Source organism: Macrotis lagotis, chromosome 3 (assembly GCF_037893015.1).
Source record: "Macrotis lagotis isolate mMagLag1 chromosome 3, bilby.v1.9.chrom.fasta, whole genome shotgun sequence".
Classification (NCBI taxonomy): Eukaryota; Metazoa; Chordata; class Mammalia; order Peramelemorphia; family Peramelidae; genus Macrotis; species Macrotis lagotis.
In genome coordinates this window covers 69,467,066-69,477,741 of record NC_133660.1, presented here as the reverse complement: position 1 = coordinate 69,477,741, position 10,676 = coordinate 69,467,066, and the positions used below count along the sequence as shown (strand labels likewise).

Here is a 10,676-nt window from a genome sequence, read left to right as displayed (position 1 = left end):
AAGGCTCAAGAGACAGTGACTGACCTAAGATCACATATCTGGTATTTGTCAGAGTCAGATATTGTAGCTCCCAGCCTAAACTAGAGTTAGAAAGAGCCAGTACTTATTATTTGAATAACCGCCTAGTTATTGCCATTTCAAAACTCCTCCCTGAAGACTCATGGTCCTGGCACATCCTACTCGACAGGAAAAACCTCCTGCCAGCATTGCCTGTACTGGGCTTTGTGATCTTCCTCAGAGGAGCAGCCTGGCTAAATGTGGACAGTGCCATCACAGAACACTAGCCTTCAGATGTTCACTTCTTCTAGTAACTGCAACTAATACATTCTTCTGAGGTTCTTTGCCTTGAACCTGGGTCCCTGGCGTCCAAATTCCAGAGTTCTGCCCTCTACACCGCTGTGTCTTTTTTTTTAAAACAATGTAAAGATGTTACTGGATAAGCATTTTTAAAAGGTCAGAGGAGAATCTGAACTAAGTTCTACAGTGGAAAGCGTTGTGGCTAGAACCAGAGGATCCCACACTCAAATAAGGGTTATTTTCCTCGGAATGCATGGCCTTTGAGGTCCCTGCCAGTCTTAGAACTATTTGATTTTCTTTCTTTTTTTTTTCTTGCAAGGCAGTGGGGTTAAGTGGTTTGATTCTTAGGTGTCTGAAGTCGCATTTGAACTCAGCTCCTCCTGACTGCAGGGCCGGCTGGCCGCCCCAGAACTATCTAATTTTCAGGGCTCATTTCATTCCATTAAGCTGCGCTTGTGCTTACAACAGGAAGTCAAAATCGTAATGAGGTAGCTCTTCGTCTCAGTAACACTACTCAGTAGCCTTGCCTTTGCCTCCCTGCGTCACAGCTGTGATGAGAGCACTGTCTAGGCATCCTGGAGCAGGGCCCCGCTATCAGCGGCAATCCGTCACGTTCATTACCATCCCTAGTGAGCACAGACACGCTAAACGTTTCCAAAGCTACGCGAAGTGATGAGGGCAGAGCCCAGCGGTAGGTCGGGGGGCAGCAGAGACGCGCGCGCCGGGTCCGCAGGTGGGGGCGCAGCTGGGGTGCAGTTGAAGCCCCTTCGCCGCAGGCCGGTGGCGCGCGCGGGAGGCAGGCAGGGCGGGTCAGAGCCCCCGGAGTCCTGCCCCGCTGCCCCGCGCCGGCGGCCCCGTGTGCGTGTGCTATAAATACAGCGGGCCACACGCGGACGTGACATAATGTTCCCTCTGCGGCCCGGCTAGGGAACATGAATTTGCCCTTTAAATGTCCCCAGCGGGCGCAGCAGGCCCCCGGCCCGCTGGGCCTCCCGGAAGGGCCCGGCCCCCGTGCCCTCTGCGAGGAGCGGGATGGAGAGGGTATCCAGACACCTGTCCAGCCAATGCGCACCGAGCCAGGGGCCGGGGCCCTCCTCCTCCTCTCGCGAGACGGAGGGTCATATAAGGAGGTCTGGGGGAGAAGCGCTCTGCCCCTTTTGGACCGTGGCGGTGGGGCAGAGCAGGGTCAGGGCTCCCGTCGTTGCTGACAGGCTGTGGTCGCGCCAGCTCCCACCATGAGTGACCACGCGCTGAGCTTCCTCAAGGACTTCCTGGCGGGGGGCATCGCCGCCGCGGTCTCCAAGACTGCAGTCGCCCCCATCGAGAGAGTCAAACTGCTCCTGCAGGTGAGACCCGGAGCCTGGGCGCAGTGGGCACCCGGCGGGAGAGGGTCCTGGCCCGGGGGACGCGGCCGCCCAGACAAGTGCGCTGGGCCGGGGACGCGGCCGCCCAGACAAGTGCGCTGGCCCCGGGACGCGGCCGCCCAGACAAGTGCGCTGGGCCGGGGACGCGGCCGCCCAGACAAGTGCGCTGGGCCGGGGACGCGGCCGCCCAGACAAGTGCGCTGGCCTTGGCCCGGGCTGAAGGGGGCCAGGCCGCGGGTGGAGGTGGGGAGAGGACGCGGATAAAGGGGCCAGTGTCCTCTGAGAGCCTGGCCAAGGGGAAAAGCCCGTGCAGAAGGCCGGGCGGTGGTGTCAGGTGGCTCCCGCACTTGAGTGCCTAAATATGGAAAGCCTCCTGAGGATCGAGTTACATGGAAGCAGGCTCTCCTCGTCCCGAGTGGGGCTGTGTGCAGACGTGGTGGCACTTGGTCGCCTTCATCCGGTCTCCCCTCTGCCTCACTTCCCTTTGACCTTGCCAAGTCAAAAGTCATTCCCCTCCTCTGTTCCTACTACCTCTCCATTCTTCTTTACCCTGCCAAAAAGGCGAAGGGTGGAGTACCACGGCTAGGGCCACTCTAGGATGGTCAAAAGAATGTGATGCTGAGTTCGACTATTCACTCATTGATTTTGGACAAATTACTTGGGCTGTTTTTCACAGATGTAAAAATGTAGTTGGCGATCTATTTTTTTTTCAGTTTTAATGTTCCATGATTTAATCTTGGCACAAATCTAGTGTGACCTAGGCAGCATTCTCACTACAGCTTAATAGGCCAGGATGCTGGACCCCGATGAGAATGCCGAGGCAGAAGGGAATGGAGGGAAGCATTGACTCTGGCCTACAAAGTCTAGCCTGGGAGACCCATGTTACAGTTTTCTAACTCTAATCCTTTCTTTTCCTTTTCCCTTTCTCTTCCACCTCTTCCCATGGTCTAGGTCCAACATGCCAGCAAACAAATTAAAGCAGAGCAGCAGTACAAAGGTATAATTGACTGCGTCGTGAGAATCCCCAAGGAGCAAGGCTTCCTCTCCTTCTGGAGGGGTAATCTGGCCAATGTCATTCGTTACTTCCCCACCCAAGCCCTTAATTTTGCCTTCAAGGACAAATACAAGCAGATCTTCTTGGGGGGTGTGGATCGGCATAAGCAGTTTTGGCGTTACTTTGCTGGCAACCTCGCTTCTGGTGGAGCAGCTGGGGCCACTTCCCTCTGCTTCGTCTACCCACTGGACTTTGCTCGGACCAGGCTGGCCGCTGATGTGGGCAAAGGTGCCACTCAACGGGAGTTCAGTGGCCTAGGCGACTGTCTTACCAAGATCTTCAAGTCGGATGGACTGAAGGGCCTCTACCAAGGCTTCAGTGTGTCTGTCCAGGGCATCATCATCTACAGGGCAGCCTACTTCGGGGTCTATGATACAGCCAAGGGTGAGAGGTTAATGGGGATGGAGTAAGAATTATCCAAGGAAATTCAAGATTTGAGGGACTCCCCAATCACTTATCCAAGTAGCCCTGGTTGGGGAAGTGGGGAACATTTAGGAGTAAAATTCTGGCCTCATTATTCCAAGAAAGGGTTTTATTTAGGCACTATCAGGGTAACTAATCCTAAGAATTACTAACCCTAAGAAAAAACACTGTTATTTAATCAGTTTTGCAAGAACTTCCCTTTCACTTCCTGGTTGACCACTTGATACTAATATAATGTTAATTAGCTAAATTTGAAGAGGCCATGAAGCTGGAAAAGGGAAATGAGTGTTTCTCCCCTCCCCCCATCAAAGTGATGAGTAAAACAAATTGATGTTGGGCATTTTTGGCATTATCTATAGGAATGTTGCCTGACCCCAAGAATGTGCACATTATCGTAAGCTGGATGATTGCCCAGAGTGTGACTGCAGTGGCAGGATTGGTGTCCTATCCCTTTGATACTGTCCGTCGTAGGATGATGATGCAGTCTGGTCGAAAAGGGGGTATGTTATGTTTTTCTTCATCTTTATCATGACTGTCTACAAAGATGGGCAATTTCAGTAATCTGGTATGACTGGCTTAGCTAGTTCCTAGCTTCAAATAGTGACCTCCTGTGATTCAGTTCTCTTTACAACCCAAAATGACAAGAAAGGAGGGAAAGGGTGAGATTAGGAATTAAAAATTAGTCCCTCCCTCTACTAAATTTCCCCCCATATAGTTCTTAGGGAAAAAAAAATCAAAGATATCTTATCTTGTATGTTACAGAGGAAAAAAAGGGAAAGGTTTTAGAGTGGCTAATGACTGTGGGAAAATGGGGGACCTCAACAGAAGATCTCTGTCAATAGTGGTCTTTGGGTTACCACTTTTAGAACAGTCACAAGTACAAAGTTGGATAGAGTTGAGTGATTATTCAATTAACATTCATTTTGCTTCAATTATTTGTTTTTCAACTAACTCTCTTCAATCTGAGGCAGCATGGCAAATCATCTCCAAGATGTCTATAAAAAATGTTTGTTTATGGATGTCATTTTATAGAATTATCTGTATAAATATCTATTTCCCAATTCCATTGGTAGCCAGGAAAAAGGATTTGGACAATTGGTACTACAAAGAGCCAGGGCACATATTTCCAACAGCCTGAACTTCATAGCAGAAATCCAGGACTGCTAGTTTTTTTTTATCAAGATTATAAACAACAATTTTTATTTCCACAGCTGATATTATGTATACTGGAACAATTGACTGCTGGAGGAAGATTGCAAAAGATGAAGGATCCAAAGCTTTCTTCAAAGGTGCCTGGTCCAATGTATTGAGAGGCATGGGCGGTGCTTTTGTATTAGTGTTGTATGACGAGATCAAAAAATACGTCTAATTCAATTAAAACTCTTAAGTTCATTGGTCCCAGATCCATTTTCTAATGTTACCCATGGTTTAGTAAATGTTTCTTAGGAAATCTGACAACACCAATATGGGATGATGCCGAAATGACAAGGATTTTATAGCATAAACATGTTTCAATTCACTGGACCACAAATGAATTTTGCAGTATACACATTTAAAGTATACTAGCAAATATGAGGTAACATTTATTTTTAAGCTTCTACAATTGAGAAATGGTGATAATGACCTAATGTGAACCCTCAATAAATACTACTTAAGGCTCATTCTCTAAATTTTTACTTTATTAAAATCCTAAATGTCAAACTGGATTGAAGGGCTCTAAATCTCAACTGCAGATCATTTGAAAAATTATTCATGAATTATTTGTAACTATTTTATAAATGTGATAATTCTTATAAAAATTTACTACTACTACTACTACTACTACTACTACCGAATGTGAAGTTTCAGTAGAAGCTACACTCAAGAACACAAACTACAATCTGAAGGGGGAAGGATTAGAAGGGAATGAAATGGATAGCAATTAAAAATATTTCATATGTACTATAGCATTTCAAGGACATCTAGAGATACCTCAACAGACATTGGGACTTTCTGCTAAAATTTTAAAGCCACTGCTGTAGGTAATATACATGACTCAGAAACTAAACTAAATCCAGCAAAGCTACATATGGAAAGTAAGCCAGATATTGGCAAGGTCTTTTAAATTACATAATTTTCCATATAAAACAGGAATGAGAATTATGTAAATATCTAAGTTTTGTTCTACTACTAGTAAAGCACTCACCCAGAATTATAAAGGGAAGGACAACATTTATTAGAATCTAGATATCAACTATATATATTGAAAATCTCTGTCCAAACTGCTTGATCAGCACCTAATAGTTTCTTGGACATTTGGAAATTTTAAGAATATTTAACTGAATTTCAAAAAGAACAGCTAGAAGATAGAATAAAGAAAACTATTAAATGCTAAGTTAATGTGTGCAAGGGAAGGTCAAAGACAAAGGCAAGACCAGTATGTGGGAGTGGGAGAAATTAGAAAAGTTTGGAACCAGGCCTCAAAGAAAGGCCTTTGTAAATTTACAAAAGCTAACGATCTAATTTGATAAAATATACTATATTGACTTCAAAGGACTAAAGATTTGTTTTCTCAGAACAGGCTATAATTTACCTTGTCCCTCCTTCCAAAGTAAGTTTTGTTGGTCAACTCAAGTGTGATGCTGAAAGAGAGAATCTCAGGGCTTGCTGGGTTATTGAGGAGAAAAGTCACTGAAGCATTTTTTTTTCTCCATGATAACTATTAATAGATATGAACTAAGTCACTCTTAGCTCTAAGTCCAGGAAATGAATGAGATAGACCAAATACATGATGAAAAATGATGTCAGATTTAGCTAAGAGGTAGGCTAGTTCATGGCTTAAAATGCCCTATTAAGCTAGATTTGGCTTCACTATTTCATAAAGGTGAATCTACTTTTTTAACCAAGAGAAAACCGATAGACTTAAATTCTAGATAGACCACTCATTTTTTTTTTTTGTTTTTCACAAGGCAAAGGGGGTTAAGTGGCTTGCCCAAGGCCACACAGCTAGGTAATTATTAAGTGTCTGAGACCAGATTTGAACCCAGGTACTCCTGACTCCAGGGCTGGTGCTTTATCCATTGCGCCACCTAGCTGCCCTTAAACCACACATTTTGAAAGATCATTGAATCAAAAGCAGCACTTTCCAGACTGGGTCAAAATAGTGTTTTAGACAAGGTTAAATGAAAGTGTTCATGAAAACCTGAAAATCTCAAGTTTTTGTATTGCTTTGTTATAGTTTTTTTCCTCTCCTAATTACTTACTAAGGCTTTTTAAAGGCTATTGTGTCTCAGTTGAATTAAAGGTTCTTCCATTCCTGGGTCTAAATGCTACAGAAGTCATTTAAGAATTGACAGAAACAATTGAGAATTAAAACAACCTTCTAGGGTAAGATCTTTGAAATCCAATAATAGAAGTTATTCTTATAGTACTTGGAGGGGGAGCTTTACAGTTAGTCTGAAAAGTTAGGCTCACCTAAAAAGACAATGCCTAATCCAAAAGTAAATCTTAATTCCTCTTATAATTCCACCCCCCAAAAAAAAGTAATCAATAAAGATAACAATGTGGACTGTTTAAAGCTTTATACACTAATTCACTCTTAAGAACTTCACCTTGGCATTGTGCTAAGAGAGTTTGACTGTAAGCTCACTGGAACTTTCTCATGGTTATTATTTTTCTCCACTATCACTTAGAAATAGTCAACAAGCTATCACACAATAGTCTTCCTCTTCATTATAAGGTACTCACTGGGCTCAATCATTAGTTTAATACTAATATTTCTGACAATACTGTATGAAGTCAAATTTGAACTCAGGGCCTCCTGACTCTAGGGCCAGTGCTCTATTCACTGCGCTTGCTAGCTGCCTCTTGTCCTAATTTAATATATTGTCCAAGACTATTGTTTTATTCACTACTGTCATTCCTATAAGGCTGTTTTTGCTTCACCTTGCTTTCACTTTTTTTCAAAAGGAAAAACTTCATTTGAATTTACTCTTCATCTTAACATATCATTTTCCTAATGTTTCAAATGGGGGCAATACATTTTATGATAGCTAAGATCTAAAGCAAAGAATCATGATTTCCAATATTTTCTAAATATTTAAAAGTATCTATAAACATCTGAGAGCTAAGAAAATTCCCAGTTTCTGTTGACAGTCCCATGCTAATAAATTCATGTAAATGAAAATTATCCATTATACACTTCATGTATGTCCATGGGTCTTTTCTGCCCTAAAGAAATAGTTCTCATTGGCTCAGAATTTAGGGTGGAAGCATTTTGCTTCTAGAGACCAATAATCAGATTAGAATTGGAAAAAGATTAAGTCAATTCTGAATGAGTGTCTAGACTAATAGTTCTACATACCTAAGGAATAAGCCATGTAACTTGAACCTTCATTTCTTTATTCATAAAACTAGGGAATGGACTATGTGATCTCTTTAAATTTGCCTTTCAGGTAACTCTAGGAATTGAAATTAAGATTCCTCATAGCAGTTTCTTCCTAGGATGTCAGAATCTTGAAATGAAATGTAAAGCAATTCTACATATAATGGTCATCCTTCATTGTTAACACTAGGCAATCTACTTATCCTTTTGTTAAAGTTCTACCTTAAATCCCCTTCAAAGTACCCTTACTTTTATACTTGGGATACATCCCTAGTCTTCCTCAACTCTTAGGCTATTTTTATGGCACAAATGAGTGACCATAGCAATCCAGTAGCCATATGGAGATAAAACAAGAATGAGCAGTACTAGTAAAGTTCCCAGTTTCTCTTTTGTTGTTTGCCTTCAGGTTCAATCCCTCCCAAGTCCAATTCTCTGTTGATCTCTGCTCCCTTCATCTTTCTCACCAGTGAAATCTAGAGTTGTTAAAAGTTGGTACCTAAGATGACTGTGAAGCTTTATTATTCAAGCTAAATTTATGCACTCTTCAGACATGTTTTCAGGGGCATTTCAAAGACCTGAAAGATAGCACAAATATTTAATAGATGGATACAAAATGCTCTTGGAGACTAATGTAGTTATGAACATAATAGACTTTATATTAATTTCTCTTCCCCTTACAGCTTACAAAAACAACATAAAAAACTGACAATTTTCATCACTTGAATGTCCAACACACTGTAAAAATTCAGTTATCCCCCCCCCCCGAATAAAGTTGGTGTATATAAACATTAAAAGTCAAATTTAAAATGTGATCTTGGTATTAAATACAGCTGTATCTCATTTTATAAGCAAAGTATTAATGGCAAAATAGTTTGATCACCAGAGCAGCACATTAAATAATTATAGTAGCAGCATCTAATGAATTTTACATCCCAGATGAAAGCAGCAGGATAGTCTCAGAGCCAGTTTGTCTTCCCATCACTGTTTAAACTGTGAACCCCGCCCCCCCAACCTCTTACCTCCCCACAAAAGCTAAACAAACTGTTAATAGATGCTAAGGACATGAATCGATACACAAGTCAGGAAATTTAGAATCAATGTTTAAACATAACATAGTTTTGTCTTACTGCCTAGAGTGCTGAAGAAATTAACTTCTCTTGTTGACCATATGTAGTACGTTTCAAAACATAGCAAGAGCTAAAACTGGAGAATAAAAATTAACCCCTCCTTATTTTTGTGGATCACAACTCTCTCAAAAAGATTTGGCATTTAAAATAGAACCCTCCCAAACATTCTGCAGGGAGGCTGAGAAGGTAAGTAGAGAAACAGAATTAAGTAAGTACAGAAAAATGCTTCTATTTATAATCTACTTTTATTACCTATATCTATATTAAAACCCACTTTCTAATACCAATGTTAAGAAGACTTGAACTATTAAACAAAAGCTTGGCAAAAATTACAATTCCAGGGCATGGCAAAAAAAGTACTAACATTTTTGAACAAGTGTTGACTATCCAGGATTTAGGTTTTATAAGCACAATTCTTTTGAGCTCTATAAAGTACTAGCAGCAACATCAAAGGTGATTATAAAATGTAGAGTCCCACACCAGGTTCTTCCTTAATTCAGTTAATAATAAATAGAACATAACATACAAATAATGTTGTCTTCTAAAATAGACAGGTCTGATCCTCAAGATCTGCTCCTTAGCCTTTCATAATATCAGTGCCATTTTATTCTGAATCAAAAAATACCTGCTTCACTGCTTGTTACATGACTAATGTTGCCAATTTGACCTTTAAAAAGTGCCTCAAAGCAGCAGAATTGACTTCCAAACTTTCTTTTTATTCACTCATTAGAAATATTTCTACTCGAATAGAAAAGTTGCAAAAATGTGGAAGAGTTTAAAATCTGCACTCTGATGTTTGTCAGAGGAAAGGGGAATAGATCAAAGTTTCAAGATCTAACTCTGGGTACCTAATAAAGAATCAAGGTGATTATTAGGATGGACTCGCTGTAAGCTTCTATCATTCTATCCTACAAACTTAACAGCTCCATCTGAGAAAAAAAAGAAAGAAAATTTCAGTATATTTCTTAATGAAAACCATCACCTAGAAGATGCTGCAATTATAAATTCAAGCCACATATCACACTCATATCAGTACTGAAGCACACAGAAAAATAAAATAAATTTAGGAGCTAAGCTCATGGTTCAAAGTTTACTGGAGAAAAATGAAAACTAAATAGCTAAAAATCCTGGATCCAAAGTATTTCAATACCACCATTCTGTCAGCATGACAAGTTTTGCTAATATGGTGAGAAAATTTACATGTGTATACTACTACCATACACACGTATATACACACATCTTAAATAAATACATCCACATAGGAAACACTGATTTGACAAGGAACTGTCCTTTGAAATGTAAATATTGCATCAAGTTACAATAAATTAAAACACAATGCTGTATACTTTAATCACTTAAAATAGGATTACAGACTTTTGCACAGAGAATTACAGGAATCTAAAAGATTTCAATAGAAATCTGAATAACAATGTTCAAAATAAAATAAGTTTTTTGTTTTTTCTTTTATAACCAAGCAGTACGAACATTAGGGGGTTTAGGTCTCAACAGAGGGCCACTGGATGCATCAGAAAGTGATCTCTCGCTCTTCCGGCTGAGTGCACTAGTAGCACTAGATGATCTGGAAGCTCCTCCTGAAAACACACAAACAAGCATGGGAAATTAGCCAATCATTTAAAATCTGGTACAGACATCTGAGTCTTTTCAATTTCTATCTTTCACCTTAAAACATTTTTTGGGGGGGCAGCTGGGTGACATAGTGGATACTATACATGAGCAATGTGCTCAAAGAAATCCAATTTCCCTTTGAAGAAGAGAAAACCCAGATGAGATTACAAAACGTTAGTAATAACTCAGGTTAAGGAGAATCTTTGACTTTGAGTCCTACAAGACAATGAAGGCTCTTCTTATATTAATAAGCACAAGGAAGTAAAACAGTTGGGATTTGTTTTCTATCTAGATATGGCATTTCCAACTATCTCACCTGATGGCTTCCATGTAACAAATAGATCTTGGCATTACAAAGTGCTCTGTTAAATGGAATGTTCAGTCTGAACTTACGTGAATTAAATGTCAGGTATGCCAAAGAA

At 40.9% G+C, this 10,676-nt stretch overlaps 2 protein-coding genes across 7 annotated transcripts in view; one reads left to right on the top strand and one right to left on the bottom strand.

Moving 5' to 3' along the window:
- The first annotated feature begins 1,473 nt into the window (after positions 1 to 1,473).
- Positions 1,474 to 4,799, top strand: SLC25A4 (solute carrier family 25 member 4). Its single transcript, XM_074228863.1, has 4 exons — positions 1,474 to 1,643; positions 2,613 to 3,099; positions 3,498 to 3,638; positions 4,350 to 4,799. The coding sequence occupies exons 1-4, from the start codon at positions 1,533 to 1,535 to the stop codon at positions 4,505 to 4,507; spliced, it is 897 nt and encodes a 298-aa protein (XP_074084964.1). The 5' UTR covers positions 1,474 to 1,532; the 3' UTR covers positions 4,508 to 4,799.
- A 2,506-nt stretch (positions 4,800 to 7,305) lies between these two features.
- Positions 7,306 to 10,676, bottom strand: part of CFAP97 (cilia and flagella associated protein 97) — a 40,246-nt gene continuing 36,875 nt past the window's right edge. For 5 of the 6 annotated variants that reach the window (XM_074228857.1, XM_074228860.1, XM_074228858.1 and 2 more), the window contains one exon: positions 7,307 to 10,220. In XM_074228857.1, the coding sequence (XP_074084958.1) occupies positions 10,093 to 10,220 (128 nt within the window). In that variant the 3' untranslated portion in view covers positions 7,307 to 10,092. Of the gene's footprint in view, positions 10,221 to 10,676 lie in introns of all 6 variants that reach the window. The other variant, XM_074228861.1, reaches the window with a different exon arrangement.

Coding starts and splice junctions, on each gene's coding strand:
- SLC25A4 (XM_074228863.1), top strand. CDS start 1,533: ATGAGTGACCACGCGCTGAGCTTCCTCAAGGACTTCCTGGCGGGGGGC. Junction 1,644..2,612: donor GAGTCAAACTGCTCCTGCAG/GTGAGACCCGGA, acceptor CCCATGGTCTAG/GTCCAACATGCCAGCAAACA. Junction 3,639..4,349: donor GCAGTCTGGTCGAAAAGGGG/GTATGTTATGTT, acceptor TTATTTCCACAG/CTGATATTATGTATACTGGA.